This window comes from Eubalaena glacialis, chromosome 8 (genome assembly GCF_028564815.1).
Source record: "Eubalaena glacialis isolate mEubGla1 chromosome 8, mEubGla1.1.hap2.+ XY, whole genome shotgun sequence".
NCBI classification, from domain to species: domain Eukaryota; kingdom Metazoa; phylum Chordata; class Mammalia; order Artiodactyla; family Balaenidae; genus Eubalaena; species Eubalaena glacialis.
The window spans coordinates 123,431,532-123,454,749 of NC_083723.1; the positions used below are offsets into that span (position 1 = coordinate 123,431,532).

General features: G+C 50.8%; 2 protein-coding genes across 2 annotated transcripts; both read right to left on the minus strand.

Annotated features, from left to right (window-relative positions):
* Nucleotides 1–1,853: 1,853 nt before the first annotated feature.
* On the minus strand, nucleotides 1,854–4,209 carry LOC133096557 (histone H2B type 2-K1). The gene is made up of 2 exons (XM_061198192.1): nucleotides 4,078–4,209; nucleotides 1,854–2,090 (listed from the first exon to the last, which is right to left on the minus strand). Exons 1-2 carry the CDS (start codon nucleotides 4,207–4,209, stop codon nucleotides 1,854–1,856), a joined length of 369 nt encoding a protein of 122 aa, XP_061054175.1.
* A 3,396-nt stretch (nucleotides 4,210–7,605) lies between these two features.
* ABCF2 (ATP binding cassette subfamily F member 2) lies at nucleotides 7,606–22,982 on the minus strand. The gene is made up of 15 exons (XM_061198193.1): nucleotides 22,909–22,982; nucleotides 22,052–22,253; nucleotides 16,520–16,732; nucleotides 15,854–16,036; nucleotides 15,597–15,768; nucleotides 14,341–14,436; nucleotides 13,278–13,380; nucleotides 11,620–11,715; nucleotides 11,333–11,452; nucleotides 11,155–11,244; nucleotides 10,671–10,781; nucleotides 9,964–10,026; nucleotides 9,626–9,754; nucleotides 8,940–9,143; nucleotides 7,606–8,229 (listed from the first exon to the last, which is right to left on the minus strand). The coding sequence occupies exons 2-15, from the start codon at nucleotides 22,209–22,211 to the stop codon at nucleotides 8,092–8,094; spliced, it is 1,878 nt and encodes a 625-aa protein (XP_061054176.1). The 5' UTR covers nucleotides 22,212–22,253; nucleotides 22,909–22,982; the 3' UTR covers nucleotides 7,606–8,091.
* Between the last annotated feature and the right edge of the window lie 236 nt (nucleotides 22,983–23,218).

Here is a 23,218-nt window from a genome sequence, read left to right on the forward strand (position 1 = left end):
GCTGCAGGTACAAGATCGGGGGACACTTAGAGGACGTCCTGGAGGCAGCATGCTTGGGGGCACCGGCTCCCTTGTTAGCAAGCCTTGGCCAGGGCAGAGTGCGGGTCCGCTGTGGCTACCTCCCTTGTGAGCGTCAAATGAAAGAATGGGCTTCATTTGAGGTCACCCTGTAAACTGGGAGGCTCTGGGTGGATAGCAGTCCTAAAGGCATTACTCCAACTGTACCTCTCAGCTGGAGACCCTGTATTCCTTAATGCAGATCGAGCCTCCTTACTCTCGTATGTGACTGTACCGGGCACACGGCCGCCGTGACAGCGCGGAGTCCTAACCACTGGACCGCCAGGGAATTCCCCACTCTTCCCCCTTAAAGTGAGCACAAGCGCGCCTGTTTCCCTGGGGTCTGACGGTAGTTCACTTGGTTCAAGTAAGGTATACCCTCGTAAAGAATGACATTAGGAGTAGTGGGTGGGACTCAGTGGTGTTTGGGGCTCATTATGAGCCCTCTGTGGGTTTCCCCATCACTGCTCCCGGCTCATGAGAACGCTCTTTGGAAATTACGAAACACAGCAGCAGCCTGGCCCTGGTCAGCTGGGGTGAGCTTTTAGCTCAGTGTCCAGTAGGGACTTGTGAATAAGTCATACGTCATAAGTCACTTATATATAAGGCACGGGGCAAAGGACAGTGGGAGGAGAGAGGCAGCAGCTCAGAGCAGCCGGAGAGGAATTCTCAGGCGTGATGCACCTGCAAATGAATTACCCGAGGATCTTGTCGAAATGCAGGTTCCGATTCAGCGCTCTGAGCTGGGGCCAAGATCCTGCATTTCTAACAAGGTCTCCGGTGTCACAGATGCTGCTGGCCTCTGAATCACACCTTGAGTAGCCAGGTGTGAAACACAGCGGGAGTGGGGAAGACCCGAGCTTCCTGGGCCACGTCTCCCGAGCCTGCCCCTTTCTGGCCGTGGGACCAAAGTGTGGATAATTAGTTCTCATCTCTCGGCATCTCCACGGTAGGCTTGACATGGGAAGAAACACGTGTAAAGTATGTAGGGCCACACTTCAGCCATCATTACAGTGAGGCTTTTCAGTACAAGAAGCTGAAATTACAAAAGGAACGTAAGGGATTTGGGGCTGTCACTAAACCCCACCCCTTCACCCCACCGCCTCAGAGGCTGAATGAGAAAGAAAAGGCAAATGTGGCCACATGTTAAGTGGTGAATCTAGGTGCAGGACATACATGTGGTCATTGTACGTTTTTGCAATTTTTTCCTATGGATTTGAGATTTTTCAAAATAAAGCTGGTAAAGAAAAGTTAGGAGTCTCAAAAACATTCTCACCAATTTGTTCTGAAGTTAAGGGGAAGAAAGCGTTAGGGGGAAATAAAAACATCTTAGAGATCCCAATCGGTTATTTAGAAGCTGGTTTGGGCCTTTCATTTTTGTGTCTTGAAGAATAAACCTGTGTAGCCCCTGTGCCCGGCACAGGACAAAAATGATGGTGTGCCCGAAACGGCATCACAAAACCATGGCCTGCAAGAGTAACACGCATGGAATTTCAGGCCCAGCGAGGGCATGATGGAAACAGCCAGCAGTAGACCCAGGATTCTAACCCAGACCAAGTCGGACTTCATCTCACTAAGAATGAGAAGGTTGTACATTTACATGTACACTCACATGTCCCTCACGGGGCCCACCCAGGAAGCAGTTTTTAAAGGTCTGAATAAGGGTTCTTCCACCTTGGGAGCCAAAAAAGTGATGACACCCTTGCCCCCCATCACACCTTGCCTTCAGCTATCCCTTTTTCAAATCACCACAGCACGAGGGAGCAGTTCACCCTTTATTAAGGTTGGGCCCCAGGTCACTTGGAGCTGGTGTACTTGGTGACGGCCTTGGTGCCCTCGGACACGGCGTGCTTGGCCAGCTCCCCTGGAAGCAGCAGGCGCACGGCTGTCTGGATTTCCCGGGACGTCAGTGTGGTTCGGCCCGAGTACTGGGCCAGCCGGGCGGCCTCGCCGGCCAGCCGCTCAAACACATCATTCACAAACGAGTTCATGATGCTCATGGCCTTGGAGGAAATGCCGATGTCGGGGTGCACCTGGAGAAGCGGCAGGACCAGTCGATTAACACGGGGACTCTGCCCCAAGCCCCAGCCCCAAGCTGGGGACTGCAAGACCCCCTTACCAGCCTCTTTCCAGAGGCCGAGAGACATGGAAATAGGGATTTATTTTTTTACTACTATATCCAAGTTAAAAAAAAAAAATTTCTCCCAACTGCAAGAGATAAGCAATGCTACCTCTCTTTTTTCATTTAATGCATTTGCAGAGTGTTCCATAGTATGGACGAATCATAGTTTATATTATACATTCCTCTCTTAATGGACATTTAGGGGTTTGGTTTCGTTATTACATTGTGTTATAATAAATCTGTCTTTGAACAGTTGTATGAGCACAATGAAGGTCATTCCTAGAAGTTCCTAGAGGGCTTGTGCACATAACTTGGTAAATCGTGACCACATTATTTTCCAGAGAGGACACTCATAGGACACAATCTCAGCACCAGACTGGGAGTGAGGAGACCTGGCTTCTGTGGCTGTCCCATGAGTCACCGTACTACGGCACTTTCCTCCGGGCCTGTTTCCTCTTCTGTCACAGAAGTTTTTGAACTAGGTGACCTCTAGTAAAACAAATGGTAGGGACCTCATAACAGTCCTAAAATGTGAGTAGGCGGATTTTTGTTTCTCTGTAAATGAGAGGTAAGTGACTGCCTGATGAGGCACGTCAAGCCGGTGGTGGCCACGGAACTAAGGCCGGGCTCCTCACCCAGCACCCCGCTCTGCCCACCGCCTCTGGTGCCCCGGACGTGACAGCCGGAAACCTGAGCCTGTACCGCGTGGGTTCAGCCTGACCCCTGCGTGTTGTCTTCACATCCTGTCCCCCTCAGGGTTGCAGAGGAGGGACAGCGGCTCACCCCACCGCACGGGGGACGCATGCGGCAGCCCAGCCCAGCCCCGCTCCCACCTTCCCGGCACGAGTTCTGAGCCGAAAAGTTAGGCTAAGCTGCCGGGCTCACTGACACCCGCTCCCACCCCCGTTTTCTTCAGGACACTGGCGTTTTCTCTGCTGCTGCCCTTTGGCCGATCCACATGGGTGCCGGGCCCACCCCACGAGGGCATTCCAGAGACCCGGGGATTCAGACCGGAGACAGGCTCCAGTCTACGGTCTCATCTAACAAGGGGTGAGGCTCAGGCAGGTTGGGGAGGCTGAGGGCAGGCAGCCCAGCCACCCCTCCCTCCTCCCGGCCCCGGCTCTGCTGAGCAGGGCAGAGTGTTTGAGGCCAAGTTGCCCGGGATCCTCTAGACACACTGGTTGGGTACATGAGTGCCCCCAAATGCCTGCCAGGGCAAGCGTCCCAGGAGTAGGTCCCTCTCACAGGTGCGCTGGGAGAGGCAGAACACACGTGTGGGTTAGGGGTGGGACTTACCCACCCCTAACCCCCCAGAGCCAGGGGGACCAGACGTCCGCTGCTGTCAGGTCATGGGACTCAGTCACCCCACTGAGCCTTTATGTATCTGGGGTTCCTTAACTGTAAGGTAGACCAACCCCTTAGCCCCACAAAGACTGAGTGCCGCCCGTCTGGAAGGCTTCCCCAAGGCTGTAGTTCACACGCACCGCTCCACGCTCTAGCCACCAGTAACTAGTATCCTCACTCTAGCCACCACTAACTAGTACTTCTCGTTGTGCCAGCCTATGTTTGGCACCTGGTCACCTTCAGCCCGGCACTTTTTTGTGGTCTTCCTTTAACTATGTCCCACCTAACGTTCCACTTAATAATCTGGTCTGTCCAGAAGCCTTGTAAGCCTCTGGACTGTGGTGGCAGCATGTTTGAACTGCCTCCTGCACATCACAGGTCACGACAGACACTGAGCGGTTGCGGGGACCTCCGAGATTAAGTGCCCACCCCCTCCAGAGGCGCTCGGGGGCCTCGGTGCCGCAAGTAAACTGCGCCCCGGGCTCTCCATCCAGTGCCCTTTCCCGGCTCTTTTGCCAGCACTCTTCACGCGCTCGCTAGCTCCCCGCTCTCACCTGCTTCAGCACCTTGTAGATATACATTGAGTAGGTTTCTTTGCGCCGGCTACGCTTTTTGGACTTCTTGTCTCCAGAACTCCGGCCCCTCCGGCCCGCAGACTGCTGTGGCTGTCCATGCTCAGCGCCCATCTTCCCGCTCCTCCCGGTGGCCTCCTCCCGCGCCTTGCGTGGACTTTTAAGAAGTCAGCTGCCCGCCAGGTGGGGCTGGGGGCCAGCACCTGGGAGCGGGGGAGGGGCCTGGCCCAACCCTACCCAGAAGGCGTTCTGGGGCTCTGGGTTAATCCAGAAAGAGCCTAATTGCTCCCTCCTCTCCCCCAGGCATTTCCCGTCTCTGAGTAAGAAGCCCCCCCCCCCGCCAGCCCCCTTCCCCACACTATCACCTCCCATTGTATTACCGTCAGGGTTCACGCCCTGCACTCCGGCAGCACCCCGGAGCTGGGTGGCTGAGTGCTGGGGAGCGTCAGGAGGAGCCCAGTGCACCGCGCCTCCCCACCCCCCAGGGCCCTACAATACAGCTGGAGAGACAAGACTGGTTCACACGCAACAATCAGGGAAGAGTGAAAGGGCTAAAGCGTGTGGAACGGAGGGCTCAGAGAAAACTTAGGGCTACAGCGGCCAGAGAAGCCTTCAGGGAATAAGTGAGGATGTGAAGCTGGTCTGGTGGGATGGGTACAATTCAACTGGGGAGAAAGGAGATTTTAGTTGGGAGGAACGGAAGAAAGAAATCAATGCGTGCGGTTACAGGGAGGCTTGGGCTGAAGGCAGAAGACCCGAGCCCAGGCTAGGTGGAGGCGGCAGGAACCACAGCTGGGAGGGCCTGACAGGGAGGGAGTCCGGGCGGGAGGGCTGCAGGAAGCGGAGCAAGAAACACGGGGCGCTCCCCGTGAGAGCAGGTGTCATGGGGTCCCTGTGGAAGTTAGTTGCGAAGGGAGGAAAAAGGCGCTGTTGCATGGAGAAAGTTGTCTCACTTGGCACCTATGCGTGAGTATTTCAGGTTCTTGAATGCTGTGATTAAAGAAACCAGGAGCTGGGGCTTCCCTGGTGGCGCAGTGGTTGAGAATCTGCCTGCCGGTGCAGGGGACACGGGTTCGAGCCCTGGTCTGGGAAGATCCCACATGCCACGGAGCAACTAGGCCCGTGTGCCACAACTACTGAGCCTGCGCGTCTGGAGCCTGTGCCCCACAACGAGAGAGGCCACGACAGTGAGAGGCCCGCGCACCGCGATGAAGAATGGCCCCCGCTTGCCACAACTAGAGAAAGCCCTTGCACAGAAACGAAGACCCAACACAGCCAAAAATAAATAAATAAATAAATAAATTTATTTTAAAAAAAAAAGAAAAAAGAAACCAGGAGCAAGGTGACAAGTCCAGGCTGTGGGGAAGAGGGTTTTCCCAATCAAGAGGTGGGGAGGGAGTGAAGACGAGCATCACCTGTCGTGGGGGAAGGTGGGCCTGAGCAATCGCCAGCTCACCAAGCCCCCCTTTTCCCAGTTCCCAACATCCAGCTACAGCCTAGGGTTTGGAGGACCAGGAGGGCAGTTTTTAATCTAAAATAAGGCCCTAATTTTAGGTGTTTGTAGAAATATGTATTCTGTGGGATTTTTAAGCGTTCTTTTAAATATATAAATTTTTATATAATTAATTAGTTTATTTTGGCTCCGTTGGGTCTTCACTGTTGCGCACGGGCTTTCTCTAGTTGCAGCGAGCGGGGGCTACTCTTCGTTGCGGTGCACGGGCTTCTCATTGCAGTGGCTTCTCTTGTTGCAGAGCACGGGCTCTAGGCGTGCGGGCTTCAGTAGTTGTGGCTCGCGGGCTCAGTAGTTGTGGCACACAGGCTTAGTTGCTCCGCAGCATGTGGGATCTTCCAGGACCAGGGCTCGAACCCGTGTCCCCTGCATTGGCAGGCAGATTCTTAACCACTGCGCCACCAGGTAAGCCCTTAAGCATTCTTAAAAAATCTTGAGACTGCCTTTTTTTCTGGACAAGCTGACTAGCCTATTATGTCTGTTCCTCTGGTTCTGAAGCCCTCCCATCCCTGGAGACCCCAACAGACTTCAACGGGGTTTCTTAACATACCCAGACACTCCCTTGGCCAAAGTAGCAGCTCTCATCTGTTCCCATTATCCTCCTAACCAAGTCTCTGGATACTCAGGACAGACTGACAAGCCATTTTTGTCTGGGCCCCACCTGAGGCACAAAGCAGCCAAGCCAGGCCCCTTGGGGTCAGAGGGCGGAGTGGGAGTCCTAGTCCCTTACTCCAGCCTCGCGAATGTCGGACTCAGCTGCAGCTCCTCACCTGCTACTCTGTTCCCTCTGCCCAGGGCAGCTCTTGGACTCCACGGCCATCTGAGATCCTACTCACCTTTCAAGTTAGAGCACCAATCCCACCTTTCTGGGCAGTTACTCACGAGAAACTTCCCTCCCTTTTACAGCCTTCTGTGTATCCTACTAAGTCACAATTTAACATCTGATTTATGCCCTTTCTGTCTTATTGGCTTTCCCATTAGATCGAGAGCTCCTTGGGGATTTAGACACCATCTGGGACTTTTTTTTGCCTGTTTTACATAGTCTTAGATGTTCTATGATGGGCACTGAAAAATCATGGCTGTGTATGTTTCCCCACAGGGATGGCTGCTGAGGTTTCAGAGATGGAGTGATGAGTCCACATCGGTAAGGCTAGAAGCCTGGTGGCACAAAGGCTGGAAGTGCTATTAAAACTCAGACAGGCTATGCAAAGTCCTGGCTTGGAAATAAAACAGATATAGCGCTAATGAAAATTAAGGTTGTGGACAGATAAAATGATAAAACTTCCTGCATCCCACCAGGAACAGTAGTTCACAAACATCAGTGTGAAAATGCAGACTCCTGACCATTTCTGCATCTCGCCCATCCCACCAACTGAAATCAATAGGCCTGAAGCCCAGGAATCTGCGTTTTTAACCAATGTCCAAAGTGTTGTACAGGTAGCAGCAGCAAAGCCTCAGACCACTCTGAAAAGCATGCTCCAGGAGAGCAGTTTTCAAAGTGTGGCCCCCAGACCTGCAGCAGCAGCATCACTTGGGAACTTCGTAGCATTGTTAATTCTTGGTCTCACCCCAAACCTACTGAACCAGAAACTCTGAGGCAACACCCAGCAATCTGTGATTGAACGAGACTTACAGGTGATTCTGATGCATGTTAATGTTTGTGAACCACTGGCCTAAGAAAAGGCACAATTTCACCTTTCTTTTTTTTTTTGGCCGCACCGCACGGCATGCAGGATCTTAGTTCCCCAACCTAGGATCGAACCCGTGCCCCGTGCAGTGGACGTGCAGAGTCCTAACCACCGGACCGCCAGGGAAGTCCCTGAAAAGGCACAATTTCAGATCAGAGGGAAGAGAGTTCTTCCACTGCCTGTGGCCTAGTCCTCAGGCTGCATCCAGCCCGCCGACTCCTGCCCCAGCTCGTGCTGAGGGAAAGTGAATGCCGGCACTGCAGGCAGGAGTGGGAGAAGGGCCTAGAGACCCAAGAAGGAAGACAGGGACCATGGCTGCTTCTCTCTTTATTGGACGCTTTGTAGATGTCACACAGGTCTAAAAGTTACACCATTAAATAATTATTTAAAAACCGACCAGGATTAAGGCCCTGGTCCAGAGCTCCAAACCAGAAGCAGAAAGGAATGCGGGTGGTGGGCTGGCAGGTATTCCTCCAACATCACCAAAACCCAGAAAACGAGGATCCTAAGCTCCTTCACAGGCCAACCCAGGGCACGGGCCCTTGGGTTAACCCTCAGATGCCTCTGGCTGCATCACTATCGGGTCAGAACCAGCAAGGAGCCGGCAGGAACAGCCAGCCGAGTCCAGACGTGGACAAAAGTAACCGGAAGGACAGGAGATGGACAGGTACTGTCCAGCTGTAGATGAGATCACAGAGTGCAGCTAAGGCAGGTGGGGGGAGGGGCTGGGGAGCAGTATTGCAGCAATGCAGGAGTGCGGCCCCAGGGGCCTGGCCCAGCCGGCCGGCCGGCAAGGGCTCACACGTTGTGGGTCCTCCTGGTGAGCTGGGGCTCCTCGCCCACTAGCTTGGACTTGAGGTGCTCCTTGTAGGCCAGGATGTCTCCAGGCCACTTGGTGATTGTCTGCTTCTCACAGACCCAGATTTCTTGTGCAACCTAGAAAGCAAATCCTAGACTTAATGATCCTGACCAGTATCCTTCCCATCCCTGCCCAGGAGACCGTTCCCAGGGGATTCTGGGAAGAAAACCCCATAACCTCCCGCCCAGGCCCACAGCCAGCTCAGTTTCACTACCTCAACGTTCTTAGGGCTGGCCTAACCCAAGAGTACCATAACCAGCAGGTTTTGGAGCCTTCCGAGCCAGGACCTGCTGTGTCACCCCGATTTCGAGTTCCCCAGCAGGACCTAGATCTGTTCAGACACTTCACTCTCAGCTTCCTTTTCTCCACCCCATCTTCCTGAAAGCTTCAGAGAAACGACCAGCAGCTTTTTCACTGATGACCAGCAGTAGCCCTCTGTCTAATCCAGAGTCTCCCTAGTATGATACTATTTCTAGGCTGAAGAATCTTGGAACCACAGAAGGAGCACCCTGTTCTCTACCCAACTCCCTTGCCCATTTTGGCCAACAATGCCAAGTAGGCTAAAAGCCCCAAATAGCTCCTGAAGAATTCAAGTATTTCCACTAAGGCTTTCTAAGTTTCCCAAAGAACCATAAGATCTGGCCCTGTCCACCCTGTCTATGTCCTGAGTCCACTTTCCAAATACAGTCAACATGAACTATGTGCCCTCCACGTGCCATGACGGTGCTCTACCTAACTGCTTCTCAGATGCCCTCTGCTATGCCTCCCACCCAGCCAGGAACCTCACCTGCTGAATGAGTCTGAAATCATGGCTGACCAGCATCATACCACCCTCAAAGTCATTGATGGCGTCTGCCAGGGCGTCGATGGTCTCGATATCCAGGTGGTTGGTGGGCTCGTCCAAGAAGAGCATGTGAGGGTTCTGCCAGGCCAGCCAGGCCAGACACACTCGGCACTTCTGCCCATCAGACAGGTTCCGGATCGGGCTCACCTGCGTGCAACCGGCCAGTTATAAAAGCTGGTGTCACCCTCACCACACATCGCAACTCACCTCTCCCCACGGCTCCTCTGTCGTCACCATTTCATGGAAAGTGGGGCTCAGGAAAACCCAAGGTCACACAGCAAGATGGTGGCATAGCTGGCGGTCTCTCAAGACCCAAAAGGGATACATCTGGAAGCCTGAAGCCGTCTTGACACAGAATCTTAATGAAGTGGAGCAATCCAGGAGACCCACAGTTGGGATCTGAATCCAGGAACTTGTTTGCTAGGTTTCAGTTTCCCTTGCCTTTCAGCACTATGGCTCATCCCGCTGGTCAGGGGGGCAAGGGCACGTCAGAGACTGGCACGCTATCCTGGCCCCTCCCCTGAGACCTAAGTGCTCCAATGCATAATAACCCAGAGCAGAGGAAAGGCGGACCATCCAGCCATAGCCTCCCAGTTCCCTGGGGTTCTTCCCACGCCCCCTCCACTGACCTGCTGCTTCCCAGTGAGACCGTATCGCCCGATGATCTTCCTCATCTCCTCCTTCTCCTTGATCTCCGGGTAGCACTTCATCATGTACTCCAACGGCGAGAGGCCTAAGTCCAGCTGCTCTTGCAAATGCTACAGGAGAAAAGGGACCCGCCCAGATGCAGCCGACGACATCCCACTTCAAAAGGAAGCCTGCTGGGTTTCCTGCCGAGTACCTCTCTACCTCTACCTAGGGACCTGTTCAAGACTCCAGAGGCAACTAGGAGCTCACTTGGTCACATGCAGCCCCATTCCCACACCCTAGGTAACTCCCCGCTCCCCACTCCCCGCCAGGACTATACCTGATGGTAACGCCCTATCTTGACATGAGAGTGTTTTCGGATCATTCCGTCTGTGGGTAGTAGCTAGAAAGAAAAAAAAAAAAAAAAAAAGAGTAGAAAGTGGAAAGATAAGCACACAGAAAAGGAACCCCGGTCAGAAGCAGACATAGGCAGAGAGGGGAAACAAACACATGTTCGCACTGAACAAGACTCATACAACTTCCTGAACTGAATCTACACCACCGCCTCACAAACTGCTATTCCGGCCACTCTAAAAACATCCAGGAAGGTTACTGAAACAGGTGCTTTCAAGGGAGGCACAGACACACGCCACACGATCTACTGAGTAGTCGCTGGATTACCGTACGGCGCACTGACTGCGGAACAAGGGGCTTGGGTACAGGTCCGACATACATTTTCTACAGCAAAAGCGTATTTCTGAATGCACAGGCGTTTCTGTATTCTAATCGCTCTGAATGACACCACAGAAAGATGCGAGAGCGTGCATGTGTTCTCCCTCTCACCCACGCTCTCACACACACAGACCCCCCCCTCAGGTTTCTCTGAGAAAGCTGCCCCAAACCTCAGCACTACCCAGTGAGACCACACGCCCCAGAGGATGGCTCGCTCAGGCCCTCTAAGAGCAGTGGCCCCTGCCTCCCCTCCCTCTCCCACAGACGCACCAGCATCCAATCCTGGAAGTCCCACACCCCAGCGTGGCACCATACCTCTCCAGTTAGCAGCTTCAGAAGAGTTGACTTCCCTGCTCCATTGGGCCCCACAAGGGCCACTCGTGTGTCGAGATCGATACCAAATTCTAGATTGTTGTAGATGCAAGGCTGAGGTGGGTGTGAGAGAGAAAGGGATACGGGGCTAGGCCGCTGCTGGTCAGCCTGACTGGCAGACTCACCCCGCCGAGTCCCCAGTCACCGCTGGAGGAGGTGGGAGTGAGGAGGGCGGCAGCTCTCACGCGGACCCCAACCCACTGCCTTCAGCCACCAGCCCGGCTGAGCAGTTTTCCCTCCAAGTACTTGAGCGGGGGCTTCTACTCTAAGTCCCTCAATTAGGCGCCCCAGGTGGCCACACCTGAAAAATCCCCAGCACCGCGTGGGTCAGCGGGCGCGCTCAGCAAAGGGCAGGAGGCTCTCCTCGGCAGCTGCCACTTATCTTGGAAAATGCACCCCAGCTTCCCAACCACACCCAAGTACTCACCCCATCTTTTGTATACTTGAAGCTGACATTTTGCACCATAATAACGGGTGGAGGGATCTTGCCACATGGTGGGAAATAAAATGACAGTGTCTAGGAAAAAGAGAGGGCATTTATCAAGTCAGGTCCTTTCTTATCCACCTCACCTTAGGCTGCCTAATTCCACCCAGTCAGAACCTACCTTGTCACTCACAACCCTCTCTGTCAGTCCTGATGCCATCATTTTCTGTAGCGTCTTCTCCTTGCTCTGGGCCTGCCGGGCCAGCTTGGCACTGCCATGACCAAACCTAGCGATGTAGTTCTGAAAGAGACCAGAGAGGGGGCCAGGAGTGTGGGCAGGCTCCAAACAACTCATCTTAAATGCATGGTCAAAACTGACGACAACGTCTTCTCTAGCACCCCTCAATCCCCACACGCCCTCACCCAACTCCCCTGGAGAAAGCGAACTCGGCTCTACGATCGCCCTACCTTCATGTGTGCAATCTGATCCTGTTCCCAGTGAAACCTCTTCATCTGATTCTCCTCCAGCTCCAGCCGTGTCTTCACATACTGATCATAATTACCCTGCAGGAAGGTGCACCAGGCGAGACGGGCAGCTTTAGCCTCGGTCCTGGGTTCTCACTCGGGGTTCAGGGGGATGTGAGATGGCATCTCATTTGGCCCTGGTTGTAAGACTGTGCAGTAAGGGGACTTACCTGGTGGCACAGTGGTTAAGAATCCGCCTGCTAATGCAGGGAACACGGGTTCAAGCCCTGGTCCGGGAAGATCCCACATGCCGCGGAGCAACTAAGCCCGTGTGCCATAACTACTGAGCCTGCGCTCTAGAGCCCGCGAGCCACAACTACTGAAGCCCGCGCGCCTAGAGCCCGTGCTCCGCAACAAGAGAAGCCACCACAATGAGAAGCCCGCGCACCGCAACGAAGAGCAGCCCCTGCTCGCCGCAACTAGAGAAAGCCTGCGCGCAGCAACGAAGACCCAATGCAGCCAAAAATAAATAAATAAATAACGTAAAAAAAAGAAAAAAAAAGACTGTGCAGTAGGGAAAGAGGAAGTGCACTGAAGAAGCATATCCTACTCTAGAACCTGAGGTCTTCCTCTGTGTGCCTCTCATTCTTAGCTCAGCCAGAGCAGGGCTCCGGATCAAATCCTCAGGTTAGCCATAAAGACACCCACAGCGTTGGCAATAGCCCTGAAAACCACTGTCAAACAGATATCTAGAGGCTCACAGCCTTCCAAGAGCACCTCTTTCTACTCCCCATCCCTAGAGACTGAAGCCCCCATGCAGACTACAAGAACTTCCTCCAGGTGGGAAGACATCAGACCCATCAGATTTAGGACCTGGCAAACCCTGCACTATGGACTGCCATGGTTTCTATCTGCAAAAAACTAGACTCAACCTAAACATCCATCGAAAAGGGTCTGACAAATGAGTTACAGGCTAGCCACACAATGAAATACTATGCAGTCACTGGAAAAAATGAGCATGATTTATATATACTCATACAGAAAGCAGTCCAAGACAAATTAAAATTTAAACGCAACCTACAGAAGAGAATGATTAAGATTACAACTGTGATAAGTATACGTGAAATTTTCTACAAACGCTTGCAAGTACGTGTGAAATTTCTGAAAGACTATGTAAGAGAACTATTAATACTCCCATGGTGAGTACAACCATGAATAAAGAGAACTTCTGTTTTTCATTTTTTGATATGTTTTTTGAAACAGAAAAAATGTAAAGGCAAGGCAGAAAAGTGGGCTGTTGAGATCCTGGCTCCCATTCTTCATGGAAGGAGAGAAGGAGGGGTACTGTGCTGGCTGCCGTGAAGCAGGTTTAAGTAGCCACTCAAGAAGGCAGACAGCAGCAAGGCCTGCCTGGGCACCATGAAAAGTCAACCTCTTTGCACAAGGCAAACATACACCATATGCACAGGCTGCCAATCCGTGGCCTATGGTCTGAAAGCAATTACTTTGGGACCAAAATAAAACAGGGTGCAGAACTCCCTGTCCACATCTTTTTATAGCAATACGTAGAAAAGGACTGCTAAGTCTATTTTTTTTTTAAAGGAGAACTTCGGGGAACTGGTAAGCACAGAGGTTACTGTGGAGAAGCTGGGGCCACTCACCGTATAATACTTCAGTTTCTTGTTGTGCATGTGAATGATGTTGGTACAGACACCATTCAGAAAGTCCTGGGAATGGGAGACGAGGACCAAGATGCGCTTAAACCTGCAAAGCCAGAGAACCAGTCAGGGGGGCGCTCAGAATGGCAGATGGTTCACAACAGGTGGGCCGAATGTCAGGCCCAGAAAACCTGCATCCGCTCCCGTCCTTATGCCTAGGCATCCTTTAGATTTGTTCGCCACTTCCCAGTCCTTAGCACCTAAGCCGCCAGTGCACAATCTGCCTGTAACAACACTTTGATGCCCTCCAAAGTATGGTGAGACAGTCTGAGTTTCCTCAAACTTTTGTTCTAATTTTCTCTTTTCTCTTGATAGGTAAGCTGTGGATTTATTTAGAGAGAAACACACCCCACAGACAGAGTGTGGGCATCTCAGAAGGTGAGAGCAGCCTGTTCTAATTTTCAAAAGAATGGAGTGGAGATGACAGTAACCGTGATGGTAACATCAAAAGTGTATGCACACAGACACCCATAAACACATCTAAAATCATGGGTGGGAAGAACTGGAATAGGCACAGTAAAAATCACCATGCTCGGCTTTTTAAAGAAGGTGCCAAGTCATTGCAGAGACCATGGAAAGCCTTATTCTAGAACTGGGGCAATATTCCAGGTTATCTGGCTCTCTAGCCATAGCACCACTGCTATATGGGCTATTTTTCTCTTTGGCACTGCATCATGATCTTAGATGGGAATCCCCGTTTATATGATATATATAAATACAGTTAAGCAAAAATACTGTCTTAATAAAGACATTGTATTTTAAATAATGGGAAAAACCAAAAAAAGTAAAACAAACAAATCCACATATTTCAGACTAAACAAAAACAAAAAGGCCTGCCCTAAAGATGCTTACCACCTTTTCAATCTGGCCTTCACTCTGGCCCCACTTCAGTCCACTTCTCACTGCTCTAATATCACTGTGGGTCCTGGGCATTCATCTCCCTTGGACTCTGCTCAACTCCCCCTTCAGGACCTGCCCACTTCCACCCCCAGCCCCGCCCCCTTACGTCTTTAGCTCTTCTTCCAACCACACACAGGCGTCGAGATCCAGGTGGTTGGTGGGCTCATCCAGGAGCAGCATGAAGGGCCGAATGAAGAGGGCTCTGAAGAACAGGAAAGGAGACAGAGCCACTTCAGGGTAATGGGTGCTACGCAAGAGGGGACAGCCTGACTGCTACCTGCAATTCTGGTCAGGCCTGCACTGAGTCCTGAAACCAACTCTAGGCTCTATACCTCAGGGAAAAGGTGAGAACTAGGAGAGAAAGCAGAGATGAAGAGTGGGGGTTAAAGGGCAGGAAACAGCTGAAAAGCAGGGGGAAGATGCAGTTTGGAGATAAGCCTGTAAAAGTCCTTATGAGTCTACAAGTCTTTTACACTGAGGTTGGTGACCATCGGGAACACAAAAGGATACAGAAAAAGTAAACTGCTGAACTAAAAAGTATTCAGATTAAACCTAACTGGTGGGGTTGCCAGACTCTAGCAAGGAGGCCAAAGAATGTTCTTTTCTGAGGTGGCATCTCAAGACAGGAGAAACAAGGGGAGAACGCTGGGTCCACATGCGGTCACCATATCCGCAGCACTTGTTAGAAATAAGATTTCTGGACATCCAACTCCAGCATTCTGACTCCAGCACAGATTGAAGAGGCGAGGAAATCTGTATTTTTAAAAGCTCCCTAGGTGAACCTGAGGCAGCTTATCCTTGCTGGCACGTGAAACCACAGCTCTCATGTTCTAAGGCACACAAGCAGCTTTGCTAAAGCAGTATATCGAGCCTCACAAATGCACTTGGCAGAGACTGGCGGGGTAAGTAACCACCTCTTTAACTGGGGACTTTCTGGGGGTTTGGTGGGGGAATGATGATCTACAGAAACTCATTTCGGGTCCAGGTCACAAGAGGGTAAGAAGGACAGATATCCTAATAGCTGTCTAACATTTTATCTTTAAACAGCAAGAATTAGAAGGACTGAAGCACAAAAAACGGTGGGAGAGGAGTCAAGAGAAAAGAAAGAAACAGACCTACTCTACCATTTACCTAGGGCTGGTCCCAGGCTCCTAAACACTGTGCCGGAAGTCCAACAATGACCACTTCAGTCAGGAAGCTCACTCCTTAGCTCAGGTATACCACCCCCGCCCCTCCACACTGTCAATATTTGGCACTTACTGACCATCAACCCTGTTCTAAACAGTTCCACTGGTTTAGAACCCTGTTCTAAACGCTGAGAGAGATGGGGTGCTACAGAGGGTCGAGGAGGGAGAGACTCACCTGGCGAGGGCAACCCTCATCCTCCAGCCCCCACTGAAGTCTTTTAGCTTCTTGCGTTGCATGGCAGGTGTGAAACCCAGTCCGTGCAAGATCCGTGAGGCTCTCATCTCCGCCTTGTCAGCATCCAGCTCCTCCAGTCGCTCATAGAGCTCTAAGAGCTTCTCACACTCCGCTGTGGACAGTGCAAGGCCCGTGAGGCTCCCTGGGCCTTTCCCGGGAGGAAGCCCACCCCCAGGGCCCCAGGTCTGCAGCCCTACCATCCTCGTGAGCCAGCCGTTCAGCCTCCCTCTCCAGCATGGCCCGCTCTGTGTCGACTTCCATCACGCACTGCAGGGGCGTCTTGTCACTAGGGGGCATCTCCCGAGTCAGATGGTAGATGTCGATGTGCTCAGGGATGGGCACTTCACGTTTCCCAATAGCAGACAGCAGCATGGACTTCCCTGAGAGGGGCAGGCAAAGCACAGGAAGAGAAGTGGACGCTCAGCACAGCTCTGCCTGTCATTCTCCTACATCAGCCCCTCCACTCCAGCCAAACCACGACCTCATCATTGTCTGAGTACTTTCCTTCCTTTCATTCATTCAAATCCTATGATCCCCCCATCCCTGCCCGCATCCTCGGGACACCTTTCCTCCAATTCTTGTCCCAGCCCTCCTCTGTGAAGTCTGTTCATCTACAGCCGCCTCACGCACCGCTACTCCCGCCCCTCCCACCCACTTCTCCAGCACCTACTGTCTACAACCACTCATGTGGTGCTTATCACGTGACTGCTCTGTATTGCTAGTTCCTCTTCCCTGGGCATACCTGGTCTCCCACCCATACTATAAACTCCTTGCTTTGTACATATCTGTGCTAAGTAAATACTTGCTGAGTGACATATGAGCCAAGGAGAGATACCTCCCACCTCACTTTCCAAGGGCCTCACCAATTCCATTTAAGCCAATGAGACCATAACGACGGCCTGAGTTTAATTCCAGTTTGGTGTCACTGAGCAGCTCTTGACCATGAAAGGTGAGGGAGAGGTTGATGATGTGGGCATCAGTACTGTTGGGGTGAGAGGCGAGGACACCAGTGACAGCTCGAGCAGCAGCTTTCTTCATCTCAAAGTCCTCTAGCTCCTTGGTCAGCAAATCCACTTCTGGGGACAGAAAACAAAAGCAGTTTGGGAAGAGGGCTATAAGACAGACTAAGCTCTTACACAAAAAGGCATGTCTCAGAGCATCTGGATGGCTCAGTCAGTAGAGCATCAGACTTTTAATCTGAGGGTCCAGGGTTCAGGCCACTGTCTGGGCATTTGTGGCTTCTGCCCTTCCTTAAGTTACCAAATATTATCATACAAAGATCCAAAGGCTGAAAAAGGCATGCCCTGAAGGACCTGGGCTCAAGATCAGGTTGAGCTGACTCAGATGTTTCGCAAGCTTTAAACGGGGTGTACACTGCATACAGATCTGCCCTGGTATCCTGCTTTCACGGACATTTTTTACTTCGCAACTTGTCCTTTTAATTCTAACTTTCCTTGTTCTAAGATGATATAATGCATGGTAGGAATGGCTAGAACTCCAAACTGTCCTCCATGAGTACGTGTTAAAGAATTAGTACCAATGCCCAAAATAAAGCAGATGCTATAGAGGTGCAATGCTCTTACTCCACGACCTAGAGCTTCCAGATGGTGCTTCCAAGAAGCTATGCTGCCCAAAAGGGACCAGTATGAGAAAATGCACAGAGGGATCAATGGCAGGCAGAGCCAAGGCTGGGAAAACCAGAAGTTCCAAGTCTGGAGGGTTTCAGTGATGCAAACTGACCATGAGACAAAAGACTAGCTGTTCTGCCTTTGTAGTTTTTCAGGCATGACTACATTTTCAGGCTGGGAAGAACTATTAATATATGGCTAACGTTAACGGGCTAATAGTTGTTGAGTCTACTCTGTGCCTGGGACTGTACTACATTATCATTCCCCATCTAATTTAATCCCCATAACCCTTATAAGATAAACTTAGGACCCTCATTTTATAGATGAAGAGATTAAATAATATAGCCAAGGTCAAAAAGGCTAGTAAGTGACAGACCCAGAGTTTGAACCAGGCTTTGTCTGACCCCAAAGCCATGACCTTAACTATTTCACTATACTACCTTTCCATAAAGGACAAGCGCCCACAAAGTATTATTGAAAGTGGGACAGAAATGGGGGTAGAAGGAGTCTTGGTAAGTCTCTTCCAAAAGAGAGTAAGGTGATCTATTAACCTTTTCAGGAAGGAGTCAAAAACTACACATGAGGATCCGTGACAATCTTCTAATTTTCTAGTCTTTGTTACCCGTACCCGTTTTCCCATGGTAACCTTACAGTAGAACACCTGAAATGAGAAAGCCCACGTGCTTGTCCCTAGGAAGAGTAAAGATGGAGTAGAAGGGGGAAGAGAGCCCGGTGCCGTCCTCAGACAGGCAGGCGTGGGGAGAGCAACTTCAAGGGTGTGATGGTTAGTCTTAGGTCACTCTCCAAATACCCCATCCTGTCGGGAGATTACCACTGCTGGTGCTATACCCACCCTGCTGCTGACCTGCTCTGCCTGCAAGGAGTCAGAACCGAGGGCAGGGACTGTCCTGCCAGACAGATGGCAGTCACTCTATGTCTACCTCAGCTTCCAGGACAGTGTGTTATACGTAACTGCTTGATGAATACAGGCATACCTCGTTTTATTGCACTTCGCTTTATTGTGCTTCACAGATATTGTAATTTTTACAAATTGAAGGTCTGTGGAAACCCTATGTCAAGCAAGTCTATCAGCACCATTTTTCCAACAGCATTTGATCACATCCTGTCTCTGTGTCACGATTTCAAACTTTTTCATTATTATTATATTTGTTACAGTGATCTGTGATCTTTGATATTACTACTATGACTCACTGAAGGCTTAGATGATGGCCAACATTTTTTTAGCAATAAGATATTTTTAAATTAAGGTACGTACATTGCTTTGTTTTATTTATTTATTTATTTGGCCACACCATGTGGCTTGCAGGATCTTAGTTCCCCAACCAGAGATTGAACCTGGGCTCTCAGCAGTGAACGCACAGAGTCCTAACCACTGGACCTCCAGGGAATTCCATACAGTGTTTTTTTTTTCGTTTGGTTTTTTGTTTTTTATTTTTTTGGCCACGCCGCACAGCATGTGGGATCTTAGTTCCCCAACCAGGGATCAAACCCGTGCCCCTTGCATTGGAAGTGCGGAGTCTTAAGCACTGGATCACCAGGGAAGTCCCCACACATTGTTTTTTTTAGACATAATGCTATTGCATACTCACTAAACTATAGTATAGCGTAAACATAACTTTTATATGCACTGGAAAACCCCCAAATTCGTGTGACTTACTTTATTGATACCACAATACTGATGTTTACTTTATTATGGTGGTCTGGAACTGCACCCGCAATATATCCAAGGTATACCTGTACTTTTCAAATGGAGGACAAATTTTTTGTTTTGACTGATGAGAGGAATTTAAAAAGTCTCTTTTCTACACAGTTGAGTTACCAGGCTTCCCACAGCCCTGCTTTCTGCCAATCCCTGTTCTAGATGTTGAGAAGAAGATGTACAGGGAGAAGTTTATGGTCTAGATCAGGATTTGGTAAACTTTTTCTTAAAGGGCCAGATGGTAAATATTTTAGGGTTTACAGCCCAAGTGGCAAAAATCAAAACTATTATGTAGGTATATACATTACCATTTAAAACTTAACCACTTAAAAAATGTAAACCATTCTTAGCCTGGGAGGGGGGGTGGCTTAAAAAAAGGCTGGCCAGATTTGGCCAACTGCCTGTTTCTGTAAATAAAGTTTTATTGCGACACAGCCACACCCATCATTTACATATTGTCTACGGCTGCTTTCCACTACAATGGCGAAGTTGAACAGCTGTATCAGAGACCATATGGCCCACAAAGTTACAAATATTTACTATCTGGATCTTTACAGAAAAAGTTTGCCAATCCTTGGTCTATATCTCTATCTGCTCAGGCAAGAAGATCAAAATTAAGGGAAAGCTATACAGCCAACCCTCCACATCCACAGTTCTGCGTCCACAAATTCAACCAACTGAGGATTAAAAAAAAGAATTCCAGAAAGTTCCAAAATTTGCCACACACTGGCAATTATTTCATAGCATTTACAATGTATTAGGTGTTACAAGTAATCTAGAGATGTGCTAGGTTATATGCAGATACTACATACACCATTCTCTATAAGGGACTTGAGCTTCTATGGATTTGGGTATTCACAGGGGTCCTGGCACCAATCACCAGCAGATACCAAGGCACTACTGTATACCATTTTCTCTTGATCTCTTCCGCTTTACAGCATCTATGACCTAAGTCATCTCCTGAGCTTTAAAAGTAAGACTTAGACCTCACTGTCCTAGCCTACAGCATCCCACAAAACAGACTCAAAAAGTAAGTGAACAGCACTGAATAAATGCAGAAGGGATTCTGGAATAAACTTCATCAGAGAGAATACTGTAGACTTCACAAGCAGCCCCTTTCTATTCATTCCCCAAGCAAGGGGACCAGCTGAACTCTAGTGCCTGTCTTGAAGAGTCTCACTTTCTAAAGAAGGTTGAACTGTCTGCCAGAAGTCGCTTTCTTTGATATTTATTTTAATCTTTCTGTACCTCACTACCTAAAGGCCATGTGGCAATGGTAACAGGTAAAGGCTGGAGAACAGTGACCTGCAGCATTAAGTAATTCCAAACTCAGAGAAGAGAGAGGACCCAGTCTTGGGAGAGGAAACAGATGACCCATTAATTATGAAAGCAGAAATGACCCTGGGTCCCTGGTAATAAGAAATGTTTTGAGAGAGCTGGCAAGAAAACCAGATTTCATATTTCAGAAGAGTAGCTCCCTGAGGAAGCAGGATGAAAACCAAAGCTCCCTTATTACTGAGATAAGGATACTACAGCTGGGTTCCCCCTGAGAAATTCTGGTTTCCTAGGGAGAAAGGTGAAGAAGAAATTTGTAATGGGAACAGTGGACAATAGTCTCAAAGTGGGATTCAGTTTTCTATTTTTCCAATTCATCCAGAAAGTACCTACAGAGCTGATGATAGATACTGCTTAACCATTGTTCCTGAGGACCTAGAGGAACCCTGTCTACTTTACAGATCACAATTCAGCCTGCTCGTTCACTCCTATCATTCTTAACTTCCCATCCCTCCACCACTCTGGCCAGGAAGAAAACATCCCCATGGCCTGACTTTACTGCACTAGCTTTCTCTCATAATTCTTATTTTGGAGACAATTCCTACCATTCAACTCTCTCCTCTCAATCATTTTTAACTCTCCCTTTTCTGAATTCCTATCTGTCTGTTGTAACTTGCATTAATAATTCTCCTCTCCTCTTCAAACATTTACCTAGTATCTCTATCTGCAAGGCCGATCAGGCAAAAAAAAATACTACACAAGACATGGTCTCTGCGCTCAAAGATCAAGCAATTTAGGTGAAGAAACAGAAGGCACAACATAAAAAGGTAACACTGGGACTTCCCTGGCGGTCCAGTGGTTGGGACTCCACGCTTCCACTGCAGGGGGTGTGGGTTCCATCCCCTGGTTGGGGAACTAGGATCCTACATACCGTGCAGCTCAGCCAAAAGAAGAAAAAAAAAAGTAACACTATAGATAGTATAGGGGTATAGTGAATGGCAATATTATTGAGGTCAGGTTTGACTGGGAAAGATTTTACCATCCTGAGCTGGGCCCTGAGAGAAATGTCAAATGTAGCTAGTACAAAAATTGTGGTATTAGAACCTCAGTGTGTAAATGGACAAATGTGGTGACTGTTCAAGGGACAACAAGAGTCGATGGAGAAGACCTCTTCAGAGTGTTTTCAGGGGGCAAGGAAGAAGGCTGGGCTAGACTGCCAAGGGCCGGGGATACTCTTGGTCACACACTGCCCTGCTTCCCCATCTAGACTGCAAGGTAGCAGACGGCAGAGCGTGCTGAGAGGGCCTGAGTTTCCAGCACAGTGTCTAACACTTGAGAAGCGCTCATAACAGAAAGGCATCTCTCTCCCAGGAAAAACCCGTAAAACAACTCATGTGTTTCTGTCTTGCTGGTACAGCCACTACTGCTGGGAGGACAAGGGTATTATGTGGTAAGGAGCCTGGCACACTGACCTTCATGTGTAGAAATGGAAATTAAGAAAGGGGCAGGGAACTGACCTTCTTCTCCAAGTCTAGAAGACAGAGCAGCAAGGCAGCACAACCACTCCCGTATCTGCTTGCCACTGAGTATGTGAGAACTCTGTGTTCAGTTTCCTTGATCAAGCTCCAACTCTACTGGTTTGGTTCATCATGAAAAGTTTCATGGCACCAGATATATTCTCCAGTGCCCCCAGCGTCCGGACTCTGATTCCAGCTGGGGCATCCTTTATGTCCGAGCAACCATCCCAGGAACCCACCTCTCCCTCAATTCACCTGTGGTCTCTTGCCCATTGGCCTCCTCATTTTTCTCCTCTGCCACCTGTGGCTCTGTGACAGCATCTCCGTTTTCTTCATGTCCTTTTCTGGGCCGCTGTCGTGCTTTGGCAGCTTCCTTCTTTTTGGCTGCCTTCTTCTTGGCCAGGTCAGAGGGCATGGTGATGAACCACAAGGGAACGTTACTGTTCTTTCAGGAAGCCTGAAGGAAGGCAAACACCCCCAGGTTCTAAACTTCCGCAGAATGCCTGGGCCTGGCTCCATCCCTCTCAGGAACTGCCTAGCGAGCCTCTGATCCCAGCTCCGTCCCAGCCTAGTCGCTCCCAACTCTGTCAGGATCTCTCAAGCCAATTCGGATCCTCGGCCGCTCTTCTAATCTCAACAGCTCTTCCCTCGGGCTCTGTCCACCAATCCCCACGGACGGCCTCACTCTGGAAACGCTCCTCCTTTCAGGGCCTCCAGTTAGGGACCGGGTTCGGCCCCTCGGCACAGGTCCCGGTCTCCAGTTTCCCCACAACTTGGCGCTCCACGCTCCAGCCGGCCGCCTCACTTTCCCGGGCTTCCTCCTCCAGTTTGCCTCCGGCCTCCTCCCCGTCGTCCCCCTCCACACCAGCTGGCCGTCGGGTCCAGCTTCTTCCCGGGGCGCCCTCGTGCACCCCCCCGTGAGTCCCCTCGGGGTCTCCTCACTCGTCAACCCCCAAACCTCCCCAGCCCCCGCCTGTCACCGTCTCTCCCTTGGCCCCTTCTTCTCCCGCGCAGCCGCCTCCATCCCAGCCCGGTCCTTCCTCCCTCTTCTCGTCCCCCCTCCCCCTCACCGGCCAGCACCCTCCCCCCCAGCGCCCCTTCCCCCAACTCACTGGGCCTCGCCGCTCGCCCTCTGTCGCAACAGAGCAGCTCCTTGAGCTCCTCCGCGTGCGGCCGGCTCACTAGCCAATCACGGTCTCGCGCGGCTCTCGGCGCGCCGCCGCGTAGACTCCTGGGAAGTGTCGTCCTCCAGCCGTGGCTGCCGAGCCTGAGACCCTCCTCGAGAACTACCGCGGATTCCAGGAGCCTCGCGGGCCGGCGCGACGTCATCAGGATGCGCGAGGCTGGGGAGATTGGAGTCCAAGAGCCCTCTGCCAGCGGCGCGCTGCGGGAACTGGAAACTGCAAATCCCAGCTGGCTCCT

What these genes read in the sequence shown, in the direction of transcription:
- ABCF2 (XM_061198193.1), bottom strand. Translation starts at nt 22,211, where the DNA reads ATGCCCTCTGACCTGGCCAAGAAGAAGGCAGCCAAAAAGAAGGAAGCT. An exon ending in CATTGGCTTAAATGGAATTG is followed by an intron (nt 16,037 to 16,519) that starts GTGAGGCCCTTG and finishes TGCCCCTCTCAG; the next exon opens with GGAAGTCCATGCTGCTGTCT. An exon ending in ACGGCTGGCTCACGAGGATG is followed by an intron (nt 15,769 to 15,853) that starts GTAGGGCTGCAG and finishes CACTGTCCACAG; the next exon opens with CGGAGTGTGAGAAGCTCTTA.
- LOC133096557 (XM_061198192.1), bottom strand. Translation starts at nt 4,209, where the DNA reads ATGGGCGCTGAGCATGGACAGCCACAGCAGTCTGCGGGCCGGAGGGGC. An exon ending in TCTACAAGGTGCTGAAGCAG is followed by an intron (nt 2,091 to 4,077) that starts GTGAGAGCGGGG and finishes CCGCTTCTCCAG; the next exon opens with GTGCACCCCGACATCGGCAT.